The 20,054-nt window shown below is 30.5% G+C and overlaps 2 protein-coding genes across 6 annotated transcripts; one reads left to right on the forward strand and one right to left on the reverse strand.

The window, feature by feature from the left end:
- The first annotated feature begins 11,587 nt into the window (after window positions 1-11,587).
- LOC100266088 (mannan endo-1,4-beta-mannosidase 2) lies at window positions 11,588-16,354 on the forward strand. Of its 5 annotated transcripts, XM_010658668.3 has the most exons (7): window positions 11,817-12,028; window positions 12,179-12,353; window positions 12,465-12,852; window positions 13,659-13,856; window positions 14,440-14,562; window positions 14,892-15,103; window positions 15,443-16,354. In XM_010658668.3, exons 3-7 carry the CDS (start codon window positions 12,481-12,483, stop codon window positions 15,849-15,851), a joined length of 1,314 nt encoding a protein of 437 aa, XP_010656970.1. In that variant the 5' UTR covers window positions 11,817-12,028; window positions 12,179-12,353; window positions 12,465-12,480; the 3' UTR covers window positions 15,852-16,354. The 5 variants fall into 5 exon arrangements, with proteins under 5 accessions (XP_059597015.1, XP_002273772.1, XP_010656969.1 ...); XM_002273736.5 differs by lacking the exon at window positions 12,179-12,353 and having other exon boundaries at window positions 11,792-12,028; XM_010658667.3 differs by having other exon boundaries at window positions 11,813-12,353.
- Window positions 16,355-16,403: 49 nt separating this feature from the next.
- LOC100243770 (uncharacterized) lies at window positions 16,404-17,877 on the reverse strand. Its single transcript, XM_002273642.5, has one exon. The coding sequence runs from the start codon at window positions 17,695-17,697 to the stop codon at window positions 16,597-16,599; it is 1,101 nt and encodes a 366-aa protein (XP_002273678.2). The 5' UTR covers window positions 17,698-17,877; the 3' UTR covers window positions 16,404-16,596.
- Between the last annotated feature and the right edge of the window lie 2,177 nt (window positions 17,878-20,054).

The raw sequence follows: 20,054 nt of genomic DNA on the forward strand, positions 1-20,054 counted from the left end.
TTCCTCCTATCTTCGATTGGAATTTTCCTAGAATTTCGGCCAATATGATTGGAACCATACTCAAAAAATTTTATAAAAAAAAATAATAATTTATTAAAAAAATCACTTCAACTAATTCAAATAGTCTCTTATTCAAAATTTATACAGAAAAAAAAAATCAATTATTTTTTTCACCAACTAGACAAAGTGTAAAAAGTAAAAACCCACAAAAATAGCAACAATCAAACAATCATAACACAACATCTAGATCACACAATACATAAATACAACATAGAGTTAGGGTTAGGGTTGGATTTCGTTTTCATGTTATGCTTTCGTTTTAGGGTTAGAGTTTCATTTTGATGTTTTTAGAAAATTGGAGAAAATTTTGAAGAAATTTTGGGGGAAATTTGGGGAAAAAATCAAGCTTTTTGAAAAAAATCCAAAGCACCGACCCATACAAATTTCCAATAGAAAGGTAGAGGAGAGAGAAAGAGTGAAGATACAAGAAAAAGAAAAAGAAGAGGAAGAAAAGGAAAGTTTAGAAAAATGATGCATCATCACCATTTTCTTGTAATTTTTACTCCCTAATATGTTTTGGTTGCAATTTGGGGATTCAATTGTGCTTCAACTGCAATTTGGGGAGGAAGAAAGAAGGAAGAGGAGGATAACGAAGGTAGAAAGGGGCTTAGTTAGGATTTTAAAATAAAGTGACACTTTTACCTTCACTTAAATAAGTCACATGGCATGTCTTCCATCCAATTAAGGTAACATTGTCACTAAAAATATGCACATTGCATGTAACTATAAAACATGAAGGATACATTGCTCGATTTTAAACTCGATGGGGTAATGTGCAAAATACGTTATAGGTTAGAGGGGTAACATGTAATAAACCCTTAAAAATATTTATTAATTATATTATATTTGGCTTTGTAAAAATTTAAAAATATGTATTTGGTGTTTAATTATCGCTCGAAATGAAAATAATAAATGAAAAGGATATAAGAAATATTTGACGAAATTTTAAACTAAGAATGAGTCTTGACCACATGAAATGTAAAAAAATCTTCCTCACTTTTGGGTGTAAAATTATTTGAGATCTTATTAATATAATGTCAATTACAAATCCACATTATAGGTTAGGAAAATATTGAACGATGATTTCACTAGCTATTGAAGTTTCAATCTCGATCTTTAAAAGTCTACAAGGATAACAATATAAATATATGAGATAAAAAATATAAACAAATAAGATAAAAAAAAAAAGACAAAATTAAGATTTCGTTTGACAATGATTCTAAAAAGCATTATTAGTCTAAAAAATGTTCTTAAATATATATATATATATATATATATATATATATATATATATATATATTTCATAAAATTTAGGAAATACTTTTAAAATTTTGAAAATTACTTATAGTATTAAAAAAAAACCCACATAAAGCGTTTTCTAAAAAAACACTTGGCGGATAATTTTTTTGAAAACATTTTTAGAGAAAACAATTCCACTAAAAACACTTAAAGCGTTTTCTAAAAAAAACTTGGCGGATAATTTTTTTGGAAACATTTTTAGAGAAAACAATTCCACTAAAAACACTGGCAACTGCACATTAAGTTCACATATGGACTTAAATTAAGTACAAATGAATTGATTTGAGGTGAATTAAAAACAATAAGATCAAATTGTGTACATTACATATTATGATTTATTCATTAAACACATTATCTTTTAGTTTTACCATTTCATATCATTTTTATTCTTATATACTGCAATTAAAATTTTGCATAAACATTAAAAATAAATAAAATATATTGAAATATTTTTATTTTTTTAATCATTTTAATTATTTTTTCACATATTTTTCTTTCCTTTATTTTCATGATCTTTTTTTTAATATATAATATAATTATATTTTTTATGATTGAAAAAATTAACATTCTTAACTTACCTTTGAGAAGACTTCATTTTTGCTTAATAAGCTTAATCTTGATTAAAATTTAAAAAAAAAATTAATATTCCATTTTTTTAATAGAAATATAACTAGTTATTATTCATAAGACAACCATTTCATATTTACTGTACTAATACTTTTTGTATAATAAAAAATGAACATTTTATTTGTCTTTAAACCTCATTTGTAATGACTCGCTCCCAAACATGTAGATATTGTCTGCTTAAGACTCTCACGGCTTTAAAATGTATCTACATAGTTAAGAGAAGTCCATCCTTATATAGAGTCAAAAAATTCCTTCCCTATTCGATGTGGGATATCACAAAACACCATTTGTGTAGATACAACGTCCTCATTGTGTCCCATGAGATTGTAGGGCTAAACAAACACACACCTCATTTACATTCAAAGCAGACAATATTTACACGGTTGGATGTGGATTGTTACAAATGGTATCAGAGTCAATCTCCGACCTTAATGTGGGGTTTTATTTGGCCACGTAAAGGGTGTTTGTCTGTTTGACCCCATAATCCCATGAGACATAATGAGGATGTTGTGTTTGCATTGAGGGGTGTTTGTGATGTCTTAGATAAGATAAAAAAAGAAAGTTCATAATGCTATATAAGTATGAGCTTCTTTTAATTATGTATACATGTTTTAAAGTAATGAAGGTTCTCTTTGGTCAAGAGCAAACAATATCTATATGGTTGAGAGTGGGTTGTTATAATTGGTATTAGAGCAGATATTTGACCCCGGTGTGGGGGTTTGTTTGATCCTGTAGAGGGTGTTTACCTGTTTAGCCTCATAATCCAATGAATATATTGTGTTTTTTAGTAATGACTCATGTCCAACTGTGTAGATATTGTCTACTTTGGGCCTAAATGGACCTTTTTGGCTTTAAAACGTATCTTTAAGGTTAAGAGAAACTTATACTTATATGGCATTAAAACTTTCTCTCTTATCCAATATGAAATATTACAAACACCCTCCCCCATGCAAACACCCTTCTAATAGGGGGTATTTATCTGTTTGGCCCCACAATCTCGTGGGACACAACGAGAACATTGTGTCTGCATGAGAGGATGTTTATGATATCTCAAATTGGATATAGAAGAAAGTTCTTGATGCTATATAAGTATAAGTTCTTTTTAACCTTGAAAACGTGTTTTAAAGCCATGAGGGTCTCTTTAGGCCTATAACGAATACTATCTATATGATTAGGTGCAAGTTGTTACAAATGGTATCATAGTCGATCTCTAACCCCGATGTGAGGGTTTGTTTGACTTCATGAAGGGTGTGTCTGTTTGGCCCCATAATCCCATGGGACAGAACGAGGATGTTGTGTTTGCGTTAGGGGGAAGGAGGAGGAGGAGAAGAGAGAAAGTGATTGTGATATCTCATATCGAATATGAGAGAAAGTTTCTAGTATATAGATAGATATATGTTCCTCTTAATCTTGTAGACGTGTTTTAAAGTCGTGAGGACCCGTTTGGGATCAAAACAAACAATATCTATATGATTGAGTGCAAGTTGTTACTTCATCAGTTATAAATTTTATTTTTTATTTTTCCAAGATGAGTAAAAATTCATAAGTTCATGGACATTGTCTCGAATAATAAATATAGGATTCATAAAGATAAATATGATATATGGTTACATTAAATATATATATATATATATAGAATAAAATAAGAGTTTTAGGATAAATTAGAAAGGAATATATTAATAAATAAGAAATAGGCTATCATAAATATAAGGATTTTAAGTGAGATAAAATAATTTTAAATTTTATTTTATTTTTTATCTTTTATACTTATGGAATTAATTTGGCATTATAATAATAAGAGATAAAGAAATGAAATGACTTAATAAAAGAGATTGGATTGTTAGGATAACAGGTGACAAAATATTAGGAAATGAAAGAGGATTCTTTTACTCAAGATGATATTTTTCCAATAAGAATATGATTATATTATGAAAAATGTGATAAAAAAAATATCATACCCCACAAATTTAAATTTCAAAAGCTTCACTTATATTAAAAGAACAATCAATGTATGGATAAGGAGAGAATTAATAATGTTAATTATTTCACAATTCAAAATAATGGCTCACTAAGTGGTCATACACTCAACCACATACCACAAGGTACCATTATACAAATTGAAATCACAAAACTTTTAAAATAAAGTGTCATATTTAAATAAATTCTAAATTCCTAAATTAATCCACCAACAACTAGAAATTTCCCACAAGGTTGCCCATGGTGAATATTTTGTTTTTTAATCATGATGTTGGACGAGTTTATATCTTTTTTAGCATATTTTTAGTATTAAAGAGGAGCAATTAATTGTTAGAACTCTTTTGGAGTTCAAGCTCGAAAATAAAATGGAAAAGAGAGGCTTGGGAGGAATGTAGTAGAATAGGGTAAAAAGACTATAGGTTAAAACAATGATGTAAAACTAGAACAATCTATAATTCAAAGAGAAAATGATTAATCATCTTGAGCTGGGACTTTTGGAATGTCTAGAAAAATCATTCCAACACCTGGATCATGCATATGATATTCCTAAGGATCTAGATGTAATCATGGCGAAAACATTTATAATAAGAAAACTTAGGTTTAGATATTATAAAAACCATACCTTTGGATATGGATGTTCCCAAATTTTATTGATGTATGGATATAAAAAACCCTACGATCTTTAAATGACTGCATACCTTGAGAGGGAGACTTTATGGAAGACCACTTTTTAATAGTTGAATCTACATAATCCAAAATCATTAAAAGAGTTTTAATTAATTAAAAGAGTCACTTGATTTAACTCATTATGTCCTAATTAATTAATTAACCCTCCTATATTTTAATTAATTAATTAACCCAATTCAAAAACACTAAAATTAATCATAAAATCATATGCAACTTTGGACACTAAAAAATGTACCAACTAACCTTTCCCGATCGGGGTCTAATCAACTAGTTGACTAGTCGTTGGACATTTAATGCATGGTAGGTGATCGTTGGGGGTTTGGTCGAACCTCAATCAGGAAAGGGGTACTCTCAATCGAGAAAGGATTTTCCTAGGAGAACAACCTTTATGGAAGAGAGAATATTTTTGCATCATTTGACCAATCCTCAATTCGAAAAAGGCAACCAATCGATCGATTCCCTAATCGGTTGAGCTGATTTGATCCTATCCTCAATTTGTTGGGTTTTTTAAGCTCCAAAATCAAATTTTCACTCTAATTTTCTTTTAATACTTAGGAAAGGTCTTTAGGTACCTTAGTGAGTCAAGTTTAAGAAAATTTGCCAAAGGTTTTTGAAGTACATTCCCGAATTTGAATAAAATTGAACTTTAAAGCTTAATGAGTATGAAAATGATGCATGAATAAATTAATTTTATCAAATAACTTTAATATTTATAACTAAAAGTCAAGTAATAATTTTTAACTGAATAAGCTACGCATAATTTCACTTAAAATCATTAAGGAATAAATATTAAATTTTATTAAATACCCTTTTAATTATAAAACTAACAATAATTCATTAAAATTATTCCATTAATAATTTAAATTATAAATGTCACTTTCTAAAGTAATACAATTTTACCAATTTAGCGGAAACCTATCATTAAAAAATCCAAATATGATAAGAAAAAAAGTAATTAGAATATAAAAAAACATGACATGATATAAAAATTGTAATTATAGTAAAAAAAAAAAAAGTTATTAAAATACCAAAAAAAAAAAAAACTAATCTATAAAATTTCATTGATAAAATGTAATTGATACACTTTTTTTTTATTTTTTATCAACCTTCATGGTCGACCTTTCTACCCAAACGTATCCACAAAATTGGATTGAATTTGGGCAATAATTTTTTATTTTTAAAAAGTAGAAGTCTTTGCTTACCATGAAATCAAGGGAGAAATCAAAGGAATTATCAATTTAAAAGTCATACTACTTGTCAAATCATAAGATTACGTGACAAATTTTGGCATTGATTTTAGCATCAAATCCATTGTCGGTGGACAAAGTGTTTTGTCTTTTGCTCTTTTTATTGATGGGATTAAAATTTTAACACTTTAACGCTTTGATATTTCCATATTCACTTCTTCTTCAATCTTCGTCACTTCCAAACCTCAGCCAGTTTGGATTTTTCTTTACAGCATGTTTGGTACGGAAAATTAATAAAAAAGAAAAAAATTATAAAAAAAATAATTATCTAAGTTCATTATAAAAAATATGAAAAAAATCAAATATAATTAAAATTATATTTTAAAATTATTTAATCTTTATATAATTAAAGAAAATAAATAAAATAAATTTAAAAAAACGTGAAAAATAATTATTGAATTTAAATTTATTATTTATTTTTCTTCATTTTACATTTTTCTTCAAATGTTTTGATGCCAAACATAGTCTTAAAGTTTTTTTTGGTCTTTTTAATTTTCTAGTTGATAAAAAAAATATTTTATCACCTTAGTATTTTTTGGTCTAAAATCTAAATATCTAAATAGAGTTTAATATCATTGAATATTTAGCAAAAAACCCGATTATTGCAATCGCTCATAATACCATTTTTTAACTTTTGGGATCTGTTTATTAGTTCAAAATCCCTCGTACTAACTGGAATAACTTTTTATTGATATACTTTTTTTGGTATCTTAAAAATATCTATAAAATTAATTGTTAAAATTTTATTTTAATTTTAAAAATAATAATTTTATATATTTATAAATATCCTACAATAATATAATAAAATGTTTTTTAAGATGTCTTAAGAAATAAGAAAAAAATGGATAAAAATAAAACTTATTTCATTTTATCGTTACTAGCCTTTTAATTAATCGGATTAATAAACATATGAAATTATTCTATTTTAGTTTATTTCATAAGGTGAGTCAATGGACCGTTGCTCAAATGAAAAAATATGTTGTATAAGCCGTAGATTTTTGTACTCATTCTTGGCCACTGTCGGTGGGGATTAATAAAATACGAAGTTGTTTCTATTTTTGGAATATTCATAAACCATTGGATAATCTCTTATTATTATTATTATTAAAAAAGGTCCCCTAACCAAAATAGTTGATAAGTATATTTTATAAATGGCTTTAGAACTTGTTCGAAGAGGCAAACTACTTCATTAGGAAAGAAAAGATGATGACTTTCATTATAAAAGTGATGGGACCAAATTGCTTTTTAAAGGATTTTTTTTACATCCAATCATGTAGATATTTTTCGCTCTAAAGCCAAAGGATCTCTTACACCAAATATTATTTGCTCTAAACCCAAAGGGTCCACCCCCTCCCCACATGCAGTCATGCAAACATATGAGAGTTTCTTATACCCAACCAGATATTGTTTGCTCTAGATCCAAAGAGTTCACCCCCTTCCTCAATGCAGTTATGCAGATACAACATTCTTATTATATCTCATAACATCAGGGTCGAAAGATCGATTCTTATATCATTTATAATGATTCACATTCATTCGTGTAGATATTATTTGTTCTGAACATAAAAGAACTTTTATAACTTTAAAACACATTTATATAGTTAAAAAGAGTTCATATAGCGTCGACATTGTTTCTTTTATCCAATGTGAGATATTACAATTTGGATAAAATTTTGATAAACAATAAAACATTTTATTTTAAAAAAAGAAAATAATATAACTATCACCTTATTATGACTATTTTGTTTTTTATCATGACTTATCATGAGTAGAAAACTTTCTAGATTTTTCTTTGACATTTATATAAGGAGGGTATTGAAATATATTATGAATATGGATGCCCCTCTTTCAATTTGGGTATACCTAATATGTAACAATTTATAGTCATCCTTTTTGTTTGGTAGTGATAGACATGTGATAAGGAGGATTGGTTTGTAGGGTCCAATCCCACTATAGGACAGTTTTGTCCTTGTTCTAAAGTGGGTCTCTTTATACATTTTTATTGAACACAGAAATATATGAGCCCTCATCTGAAAGGGAAAAGAGGAAGATGAGTACAACTAACCTTCTCTAATGTGGCCAAGACAACCCATATTCTCCCAGGATGCCACAAATCTTCTGAAAAAAGGAAAAGGTATTAAATTATAATTTTAAAAATAATTTCCATTGCCCTTGTTTAAAATTGTTTTAAATTGAGGACTTCAATGTCAAAGGGATGATTGACTTGGTTTGACTCATTTTCAACAAATTTATCAATTTTTTTTTTTTAAATAACATTTGTGCTTCCTTACTTGGGAAAAGGTTTTATTTTATGAATTCTCTTTTGAAAATATTTTTAGAGAGAGTTGGAAAATAAAAATAAAAATAGAAAGAAGTTTGAGTCTGTTTGGTAACTCAAAAATATTTTTGTTTTCTATTCTTAAAAGCATAAAATAGAGTGTTTACCCAAACATTTTTTAATTATTTTTTTTTATTTTATGATGATTATTTTAAAATTTAATTATACAAAAATATAAAACAATTAAAAATAAAGTACTAGATATATAATTTATTTCTAAAAAATATTTAAATATATTAAAAACATGTTAAAAATATTTCAAGTTTTCAAACATATTTTTATTCTATAAAACATCATAAAATAATTTCTAAAAATTAGTTTTAAGACCTATTTTGAAAAATAGTTACCAAACAGGTCGTTCACTTCTTGAATAAGTGGACTAGATTGACTGTTTATTTTTCCATCATAAATATGGACAAGATTAATTATAATTATGTCAAATCTATTTGTGGTCTATGATCATCTTGTATTCCATTTGATAAAGCCATCAAATTAATTTGATTAATTGTCTAATTAAAGTTAAGAATTAAGAAAAATTTACTAAAACTAGACATATGGATAGACTATTTTTCGGCTATTAAGCAAGAGTTAAAAAAAGAAATTAACCATTTGATAATTGTTTTCAATTTTATATAATAGTTTTTAAAAACTGTTTTGTAAAAGAAATGTCTGTTTGGAAATATAAAATGTTTTTAATCTATTTTTAATATTTTAAAAATGATTTTTATATATAATATTTTTTTAAATCATTTTATATGTTTGTATAATTATTTTTTAAAATGATCATCATAATGCAAGTGAAAACAATAAAAAACAACTAAAAGATGTTCTCTGAAAATGTCATATTTTTTATTTTTAATAACAAAAAAATAAAAAATAATTTTTAATTATCAAATGTGTTTTCTTGATTTTTTGTTTTAAAGAATAGAAAATTGTTACAAAAAATAGTTATTAAACAAATCCTAAATTCTTATTTTTTTATTCAACATCATACTTGGATAAATAAGACCCGTTAGTCAAACCAACATGACCGATATCATTGTTATGGATACGTTTTTTCATTTATTGAATATTATTTAGAAAGATCTATCATATGATTAAATTACTACCATATCTTGAAAAGTTCAATAAATTATTGTGATTAGGTAACAATAAAAAATATTTACTTTTGTTTGTGTGATAAAGTTTTGGTCCAAGAGCTTCAAGGAGGATACCTAGTGGATGGTGTCCATGCAAATTATTAGCTTTTAATTATGAATTAGCTTATCTTTGGAAGAACAAAAGGAGGTGGTTAGAGGGTGGAAGGTCTTATTCTAAGTCTAGTGGGTTGTACCCACCAATTAATAATCAAAATCAATACATTATTATATAAGATAATATTGTTAAAAGCTAAACATCATGAATTTTTTCAACCCTAATCCCTTAAAAAATTTGGATCTCCAAACTAATTAACAAATGATGGCAATATGATGTGGGGGAGGAGTGGGGGGAGAAGAAGAATCATTCCTCACTTGTTCAAATCACCAAACAAAAGCATCTATTTTTCTTTCCCCTTCAACTACACTCCAAGCCCATCCCATCTAATATTCCTCATATTCAAGTAAAAATCAAGTAAAGTTGAAACCCCCCATCCCCACCTCCATAAATGTATATTATTTAAAAAAATTATGAACCCATTTTTCACAAAAAGAAATTTTAAAATTATGATATTTTCATAAAATTTTTGAAAGGAAAAAAAAAAAAAAAAACATGAATATTTTTGTTAAAAATGAGTATTTTTTTTTAGGTTGATAAAATGTGAAAGATTAAATTTATAAATATGAGATTATTATACCCATTTTAATCAAATATACCTTATTTTTTGAAAAGGGCAAATTTTCCATTTGTAATCAAGGTTGTACTTGTTCTTTGTTTTAGGAAAAATAATATAAGAAATAAATAATTTATCAACCCTTTTTTGTTTAGGAGTTATTTGGTACCATAATTTTGCTTTGAACACCAAAAGTTTTTATACTAAGTGGGTTAAATACATGCTACAAAAATTTTAATTTTATTGAAAATGGGTTTGAGATTGAAGTTTTAAAAAAATACCAAATCAAACCAAAAGAATTATTTTCATATTTTTTTTTCATTCTAATCAACAAGTAATTTGGGTCATATTTGATAATTGTTTTTAAAAATAGTTTTGAAAAATAGTTGTTGAAAATAGTTTTTGAAAGTTGTTTTATGATATTTTGTAGAACAAAAATTTGTTTGGAAACTAAAAATATTTTTAAATATATTTTAAAAATAATTTTTATATTAAATGCTTTATTTTTAATCATTCTACATATTTATATAATTATTTTCTAAAATAATCTTTAAAAAATAAGTAAAAATAATAAAAAATAATTAAAAATATTCTTTGAAAATATAATGTGTTTCTGTTCTTAAAAATAAAAAATAGAAAATAATTTTTTATTATTAAAATTTGTTTTTCTTTTAATAATAGAAAACCATTCTTAAAAATAGTTACCAAATAAATCCTTATTTTATAAAACACTTGATTTCAAAGAAATAAATCATATCACCATCAACCAAAACTCATAATCATATTATTTGACTGATTCTTTGATAATTTGGAATCCCTTCTATTTCATTTTGACCAGGACAATGATTTGATATTTGATCATTTCACTTTCTTCTCTATAACAAAAACCAAATAAATTTTTTATTTTAAATAGTTAAAATATTTTCTAATCTCTAGAATAACCTGAAAATAACATTGTTCTATACCTTGATATAGATTGACAAAATTGTTTAATATTGACAATAAATTGTGACCTTTATTTATTTATTCATGTTTTGACCTTTCTAACATGAAGTTATAAACTACTTGACCCCCGTGATTAGTGGTACTACCAAAGTTGATTTTGTGGAAGTTGGTAGAAGAGAAGGAAAAAGGTAGAATATCGATTTCTTGTAATTTTTAAAAATATACGATAAAATCTAAGTTTTTAAAAAATGTTACAAATATATAGAATTAAATACAAATTAATAAGATTAAGGTACAAAATAATGAATTTTAGCTTAGATAAAAGAAAATCAAATTGTAATTCATCTTGATTTTTGATTGGATATTTTTTCGAGAATTCGTTATGAATAACAAATGAAAATATAATGATTTTTTTAAAATTTTTATATTTTTCGTAACTCTATACTTTTTTTTATCGAAAATAAGTAAAAAAAAATTATTTTTATATTTAAGTTTTTAATAATTGTTTAAAAATAATAATAAAACCTTCAAACGTGCCATTTAATTTTTTGGGAGCAGCATTATATAGTGGAAATTTCCAAAAGAAAGGGGGAATGGGGAAAATGCACAATGAATCCAAGGAGGGGTGCCATTGAATGATATAGGAAATTACTGATCTGTGTAATATATTTTCTGGCATTGAATAATGGCCAGGCAAATAGTAAATACCACAAAAGAGGGGATGCCTTAAAAGTCATAATTATACAGAATCTGAATGGAAAAAGAGGACATGAGGTGAGAAACCCTTTTTAAACTTATACAGATTTTAAGGAAATCTGGTTGAGAAATGAGGAGTCCGTGGCCCCATATGGCTGTTGTTGAATAAACTTATGTTGTAGATTATTAAAATTGAAGAAAAAGGTTGTGGGCGCAGGGGTCCAGATCTACTAACCAACACTCTTGACACCAACATTCCACCACACACCCACACTCACACACCGGCATCTTCTTCTTCCCCAATCATCTCTTTTACAGTCTTGTACAGGGGAGACTTGTTAGGTGTGCTTTCCTTTTCCATTTGTACTCATCTTGCTCATTTCTCCCACAAACCCGTCTTTATCTCATATTATCATATTACTTTATGATTCCAAAAAATCAGGGCAGTTACATATAAATCTACCTTTCTTTCTCTGTGTGTATGTGTTGCAGTTTGCGAAGAGTTTGTGATGCTTTGAACATAGTTGAGAATTTTGGGTTTTGAGTGTCTTGCATGATTTTTTTTGGGTACCCTTTAGAGAGTGAGATCTGGGTGTCCTAAGAAATAGTTGTTGTACACATTTGTTTCCATCTGGGTGCTCTAAATTTGGGGCTACACAGATCAGAGGTACCAAATTTTCATCTGGGTGTTACTGTTTCTCTCTGGGTGTGATTAGAGCTCAAAGGGTGTTCAAGAATCTTTCTAATTTGTGCATTTTTGCCTTCTTATCATCTTAAGGTACCGTAACATTCATATGCAGAGAGAAAGAATGATGGCAGGAAATGGGTTGTTTTACCCAATTATTGGGTTTGCATCAGTCTTTGCATTCATCTACATGTCTTTTGGAGACTTGAAGATCAATTTGTCTGAAGAAACAAAGATGAGCTTTGTGGGGAGGAATGGTACTCAGTTCATGGTGGATGGGAAAGTGTTTTACATTAATGGGTGGAACTCTTATTGGTTGATGGACCAAGCTGTGGATGAGTATAGCAAACCCAGGGTCAGGGCGATGCTGCAGGCAGGGGCAAAGATGGGTCTCACTGTTTGTCGCACTTGGGCATTTAACGATGGAGCCTACCATGCTCTCCAGATCTCACCTGGCCGGTTCGATGAGCGAGTCTTCAAGGTATAAGAGTTTTCATGGTATTCCTACTTGTGATCTGTGCTCAGATAAATAAACTGCCATGTGATTTCAGTGCAAAATCCCCAAATGCTTGTCTGATTTCTTAAGCCCCTGTTAGATTCTGGGTTTCTTCCAAACTCAATTTTGGGGTTGTGGGGTTTTAAATTTGATTTTATCTTAGTTGGAATGCTTGAAATTTCTGGTTGTTTTTAAGATATGATCAGGTATCTGAATGAATTGAAATGAAAGTGTTCATCCACGGAGTAGTGAACTTATGGGGCAACAGTACTTTAACAGGGCACATACGTGGATTTTGCTGGTGTAACCCCAAAAATGCAATAAATGTATTCTTGTTATTAGGTAATAGATTTGGTTGAGTGATAATGGCAAGTCAACAATGACTTAGCCTTTGTTTGCAATCCTTTGATTGTAGGATCCTTTATTTGTCATCCCCTAATTGTAGGATTTTTTGTCTGTATAGTTGACTAGTCCATATGTCACTCCTTTAGTTTAGGCTGACTGTATTGACAGTCTTGCAAGCCATTTCTCCTATTACATGAGGTCTTTTCAAGAGAACAGAATATGTGCTATTATCATTTTCATATACACTTTCCAGTTTTTTCTTCACACTAATTTCATATTGAAGCCCATGGCTTCTGAAGACTGTTCATTAGTTACCTGATAAACATTGCCTGAACACTTGAATTTTCATTTATTAAGCTCTATTTAAACTTGAGATGTGTAATGATCTTGTATTGCTTTCCCTATTCTTGGTTTTCACTGTAATAAGTAACTGGATACAATTGCAGGCTTTGGATCATGTCATTGCAGAAGCAAGAAAACAGGGAATCAGGCTGCTCCTCACCTTAGTTAATAACTTGCAAGCATATGGTGGGAAAACTCAGTACGTCAATTGGGCATGGCAAGAAGGCATTGGTTTGAGCTCCTCCAATGATTCATTCTTCTTTGACCCATCTATCCGTATTTATTTCAAGAATTATGTCAAGGTAATATGTTCATCCCATAAAAGTCTCTATTTTTTAGGACAGGAATGCCTAATAGCAGCCATAGTTGAACCCATTTAACTTGGGGATCCTAAGGAAATTGAATCAATCAGTGTTGCAGTTGAAAACACAAGTTGCTGGTGGTATGAGCAGAGATCAGTGTGAATCACTTGGATACATGAAAGTGAGGTTGTATGTTTAGTGCATAAATTGCAGTATGGATAAATTAATAACAGAAGAGCACTGACCAGGTGTTCATGACTAAAGAAGGGATTCTTTCAATCATCATAGTAGGACCCAGCCAATCTTATTATCAATGGGAATGAATTTTCTTCAAGCATTTGTATTTTTATCTTCATTAATGTTTGTGGCCTAATAGGAGTTCAAGTTCATGATTGAAGAGAGTAATGCAGTAGATATAGGGTTGTGAATTTTAATGCATTGAGTATTAGTTTTTAGGCATACTGAAGAATTTATGATTTGGGAATTATTTAACGTGTGGCAATGTGATGAGAATACGATTAAGATATGAAATAGTAGTTTTGCAAAGAGAGTTTTGCCCACTTATATATTTTTACATTTGCAGGCTGTGTTGACAAGGAAGAACTCCATCACTGGGATTGAGTATAGAAATGATCCCACCATCTTTGGATGGGAATTGATAAATGAACCCCGTTGCATGTCCGATGCTTCAGGTGACACTCTCCAAGTAAGTCATGGACTCATTTTATCCCTGCACTGCTGTTTCCTTGGTTCTGTTTTAATGGGAATTGGTTAGAAAGTATTTTTGTAGTTTGTAAGGTTGAATTTCATCATGGTACAGAACTTTCTCGTTACCTGTAAAATATCATAGATCCTGTGTATAGTGTGAATTATTGTTGAGACAGAAACTACTTTGATGAGAGCCACTCTTAAATTCACTTAAGCTGAATTTTGGGGGACTCCTTTCAACAGGAATATGTTTTACCTATAGACTCTTTTCTTATGGTTATTGACTGAATATCAGATGTTAATTAATAAATGGCTATGGAATTGCAGGATTGGTTAGAAGAAATGTCAGCTTACGTGAAATCAATTGACAAGAAACATCTACTTACCATAGGCCTCGAAGGATTCTACGGTCCAAACTCCCCCAAAAGGCTCACTGTGAACCCAGCAGAGTGGGCAGCAACCCTTGGAGCTGATTTTATCCGCAATTCCAAGATCTCAACCATTGATTTTGCCTCTGCTCATATCTATCCTGACCACTGGTAAAAATTTATCACAGAAAATTGTATACAATGCCAAGATTTGAAATTCAATTTATGGGAAAATGAGCTGTTTATTTGAAAGGAAAAACAAGCATTATTGATAAATATTATGCGAATTTTGATGACATATGGTTTATGTATGGAACCCATCTCCTAACAGCTTCCTTCTATGTCAAAACTGAAACTGGGATGGGATGTGTTGACTCTGATGGTATATAGGCTCAGTTTCAATATGACTGTGCATGCCCTTGAATCTGTTTCTATACCTTCCAAAACGTTTATCTTTTACCTGATTGTATAATTGCCTAGAAACCTAATCGATCCCTTTCTTTCTGGTAGGTTTCATGGTCAAGAATTTGAAGCTGAACTAAAATACGTCTCCAAATGGATGCTGTCTCACATTGAAGATGGTGAAAAGGAACTGAAGAAGCCTGTCATGTTCACAGAATTTGGGTTCTCAACCGATAACAAGAACTTCCATCCATCTAAGCGAGATCGGTTTTTCAAGACTGTTTTCGATGTCATGTATCAATCTGCAAGGAAAAATGGGGCTGGAGCAGGTTCCTTTGTTTGGCAGTTCCTGGTCGGAGGAATGGAAGAGTATAACGATGACTTTGGGATCGTTCCATGGGAAAGACCAGCAACTTATCGGTTGATAACTGAACATACATGCAGGCTGGCGAGAATCCAGGGAGGACTGGCTCAACAGAAGGCAAGTTTGAAAGATTTATGTTCAAGGAGACGATGATGAAAGCAATGCCATTCTTTTACCCGAAAATATTCACTGCCCTTGTGGGAGAAAAGAATTCTGTGGTTTGAGGTTTGAGATTGTTTGAAAGAGAGATTCAGGTCAGGGGTTTGAGCCATGTTCTCCTGTTCATACAGATAGTATAGTTGAAATTTAATGAATCAGATTGTGAGTATATAGTGATTATATTACAGACACTGCAATAAAATGCAGGAATTTGGAGCTGGTAAAGAAAGATGGATCAATGTGGGAGGACACTGGGATTTGTAGAATTAGGGTTTAAAAGAACACACAGCTTGCTCCATTTCCCAGTCTGCTTGCAATTTGCCCTGACATCAACTTTTTGGTCTTTCAAAATGATTGTAATGGAGCTCTCGGCTATCCTACTACCTATAATTGGACCATCAATTCATTAGTTACTGGTACTTTTTCTTATTATCATTATTTGGGAAGCAAGTGTTTATTAGTACAGAAACCAGAATTTGAATTTGTTTTTCTGTTTACACGTTTTCTTAGCAACCAAACAGAGCAGAGAAAAGCAACAAGAGGATCTGGGGAAAATTAAAGTTTGAATTCCCATGAAAGCTGATTGTGTCTCAAACTTCCATTTTCTCACATGGGTGCTTCTTAGAAGATCTAGAAACAAACTTCAAAATGTAAACACAAACAGGACCCTGTACTCATTCTGTTTAAGATCATTAAAGATGATAGAATAAAGAAGAAAACTGGTTATCAGAGGTCACAACTAGCTCGATTTTCGCTTTGATAGCCTAGGTGAAGTTCTGGGTGATGAACTGATCCCACTGGTAGGAGAACCCTTTTTCTCTCCACTGCCTTTACTCTCGTCTCCCTTCAATTTCTTACCCCTAGGGCTTGACCTTCTCGCCTGTTCAACCACCTCCATAACACCGTCGTTAGAGTTGTGCTCCTCGGACCTCCGGCTTCGAGTCCGCCTCGCCACCGAATTCACTGGACCTCCCCCAGTTTTGGCCGAATCAGCACTAATTAACCCTTTCCCTTTCACGTTCTCCGGGGCTACCTTATCAAAATCATCCCCAAGCTTCCTCGCCAGCTTCCGCCGCACCAACTCCTCTTCATCATCTTCCTCATCGTCATCCACCACAAAACGCCGCCGCTTCACTGCCACAGGAGCCGGAGGAGGCGAAACACAAGGTGAGGAGGGAGACAACCGCTCTCCGCCAACGCTATCGTCAATTTTAACGGCGATGCTTGGAGGCGAGCCCTTGGCAACTCTCTTGGCTTTCCTCATGAGCCTTTCGCGCTCTGCTCGGAGCTTCTTGATGCTGCCTTCGATGCGGCCTTGGAGTCTGTGGCGCTTGAAGTTTAGGCCACCCATGGACCAATGAGCTTCCTCTGCCCATGAAAGAAACGGATCGAGAACCGGTACAGGCGGATCAACCCGGGAAGAGTTGAACTTGACGTCGGTGTAGATGCGGGGGCGGGGAAGACTGCCACCGTAGAATTTTCCGGGGCCGAGCGGCACAACCATGGCTGTTGGGCGGCTATTGGGAGATTTAGGGTGGCAGAGACGTGGGTGAGATGGAAGGTGTGGTTGATCTGGCGTGCATACATATATATAGAAATCGCGGTGGCCGCGGCGATGGAAGAGTTTGGCGGGAAGTTTTGGCGCCAACGTAAAAAAAAAAGTGGGGAAGTGGTTCCGCGGGCGGCGAGACTGATGTGGTGTTTTGAGGTTAGGGCTTGGTGAAACTTGAAAGTAGCCCCATGGGTGAAATGGGCTCCGTCCAGGGTCCAATGGTCCACGCTGAGAGGCCCATTGGGCCTTTGGCCACCACCGTGCTAGAGATCCATTGGGCCCTTCCATAGTCTTCGATGTGGGTCCCAAGCCTACATCCAATCTCTTTAATTAGCACTTAATATGGTGGTCATTCACCCCTTTATTTACACCACTCCCCATTGAATGTCGAACATATTAGAACAATATACCTTATTAAAATCTTGCTAGTAAAAAATCTTATGGGAAAAATTTAACAAAGAAAAAAAAAAAATACAATATTCTTCTAATTCTTTATACTACTTTTGGTCTGTTAATTCTTTATACTGTTCTTGGTTTGTTAGGATAAGATTGTCTCCTTCGATAGGACAAAACCTGGATTAAGGAAAAAAAAATACAATACATTAATATCATTTTATAAACATACTCCCCTCCCGGTAAAACTCAATAAGACAAAATCTGGACAAAGGAAAAAAATAAAAGAGTATAATACATTAACATCATTTTGTAAACATAATCCCCTTTATGTTAATATATTTGAGTCGACACATTCCAATCTTGTGTATTAATCTCTTAAAGGTTGAGGTTGACGATGGCTTTGTGAATAAATCTATTAGATTGTCACTTAAGTTTATTTGTTAAACATCAATTTTACCACTCTTTTAGAATTCATACGTAAAAAATAATTTTGATGAAATGTGTTTGGTTTTATCTCATTTAATATAACCCATTCTATCTCTACAATGCATGCAACATTATCTTTATATATTATTGTTAGGTTACATTTGATAGATGAAAGTTTACATGATTTTTTATTATGTTGAATTATAGATCTTAGTCATATACATTCACAATTTGTTTCATGATTTGCGAATATTTTTTAACGATTTGAGGACGTGGCTATCACCGTTTGTTCGACAGATCCCCATGAAATAATAGTACAATTACAATTAAACACATATCTTATTTGAAATTTAACTTTATATAGGTTGAAAAGGTATTTGCATATGCATATTCAAACAATTAGAACTTTGATTCTCTTTACTTAAATAACCTTATATTAGTAGTTTCATGAATATAGTGCAATATATATTTGATACAATTCCAATGGTTTTGGGTTGGAGCGAAATTATATCTTGCTAATAAATTAACAAAAAAAGCAATGTCTTAGAGTATATAATTGACAAGATATATAAGTGCATCGATAGCACTAAAATATGGTACTATAGGACCAACTAATTCTTCATCATTTCTGTACGGGCAAAATGAGTCATTTTTCATTTCAAGTGATTGGACAACCATTAAAGAATTTAAATGATGCACATTATTCATATGAAAACGCTTCAAAATTTTCTTAATGTACGTTAATTGATATATTAAAACTCCATTTGGAAAATGCTCGTAATTCAGAGTATTTTGTAAATCTATGCTCTTAATATTGCTGTTGTAGGAACATGTTCGAGACATTAAATATTATAAAAGTTTTTTCTAATATGTCTTCTTTTATAATTTTTTTCTCCACACAACTTTAATTGAGAGTTGTTTTTAAACAATGCGGAGTTGTATTCACTAACAATTTAAAAATCTTGCGAGCTCAGATGCATCCAATCAAATTGAATTTTTGGGAAAAATATAGTTTTTTGGTGATCATATATTTCTTTCAAATCACTTCATGAAGTAAAAAGATCATTTACTATAAGATATTCATTTTTTAAACCTTCATGGAGATGATAATAAAGAAAAATCAACTCTTTTGCATGATCTTACAAGGATGCTTGATTTACTTCCTTTATCGTAGTTTCAAGATTTATTGCATCAAGATGTATTCCAACATCAATATTTCAAGATATATAGTTCTTCCTTTAAATTGCAAGTGCCACAAATTCAAGCTTGTGAGATTTGACATTATAAAAAAACTTTACATATATAACAAAATAATATTAATACATATAACAAATAAAAATTAACAAATAATTGCATTATTCGGTATAAAATAAATTTTATATAAGTTTTAGATTGGTAACGTTAGTATAACTTCTAACTATAATAAACTATAAAACGACACCTAAATAGATTTTGGCCATAAGAATGATTTTTACATAGCTTTTGATCATATAGCATCTGAAAAATATATAACGTAATTTAAATGAACAAAATCAATACTAATATAAATACGCAAAATTTATTATATATAAGCAACCCTGAGTTTAAGATAAAAAAAATTACTTTTACGGCAATCCGTATTGATAGCATATTATAAAATGAGAAGCTATAAAAGAGACATGAGAGAATGAGAAAAATAATATAAAAATTATTTCTTTCTCGAGGATGGTTCTTATACAAAGAACGAGAAGTGTTTCAAATTACCTTTCATTTAATACTCATAAATATGATGGATAAATGAATATTATAAATATTCTTTAATTAAAACTTAATAATGTTATTAA

This window comes from Vitis vinifera, chromosome 12 (assembly GCF_030704535.1).
Source record: "Vitis vinifera cultivar Pinot Noir 40024 chromosome 12, ASM3070453v1".
In the NCBI taxonomy this organism is placed as follows: Eukaryota; Viridiplantae; Streptophyta; class Magnoliopsida; order Vitales; family Vitaceae; genus Vitis; species Vitis vinifera.

Coding starts and splice junctions, on each gene's coding strand:
- LOC100266088 (XM_059741032.1), top strand. CDS start 12,481: ATGCAGAGAGAAAGAATGATGGCAGGAAATGGGTTGTTTTACCCAATT. Junction 13,857..14,439: donor ATTTCAAGAATTATGTCAAG/GTAATATGTTCA, acceptor TTACATTTGCAG/GCTGTGTTGACAAGGAAGAA. Junction 15,104..15,442: donor CATATCTATCCTGACCACTG/GTAAAAATTTAT, acceptor TCTTTCTGGTAG/GTTTCATGGTCAAGAATTTG.
- LOC100243770 (XM_002273642.5), bottom strand. CDS start 17,697: ATGGAAGGGCCCAATGGATCTCTAGCACGGTGGTGGCCAAAGGCCCAA.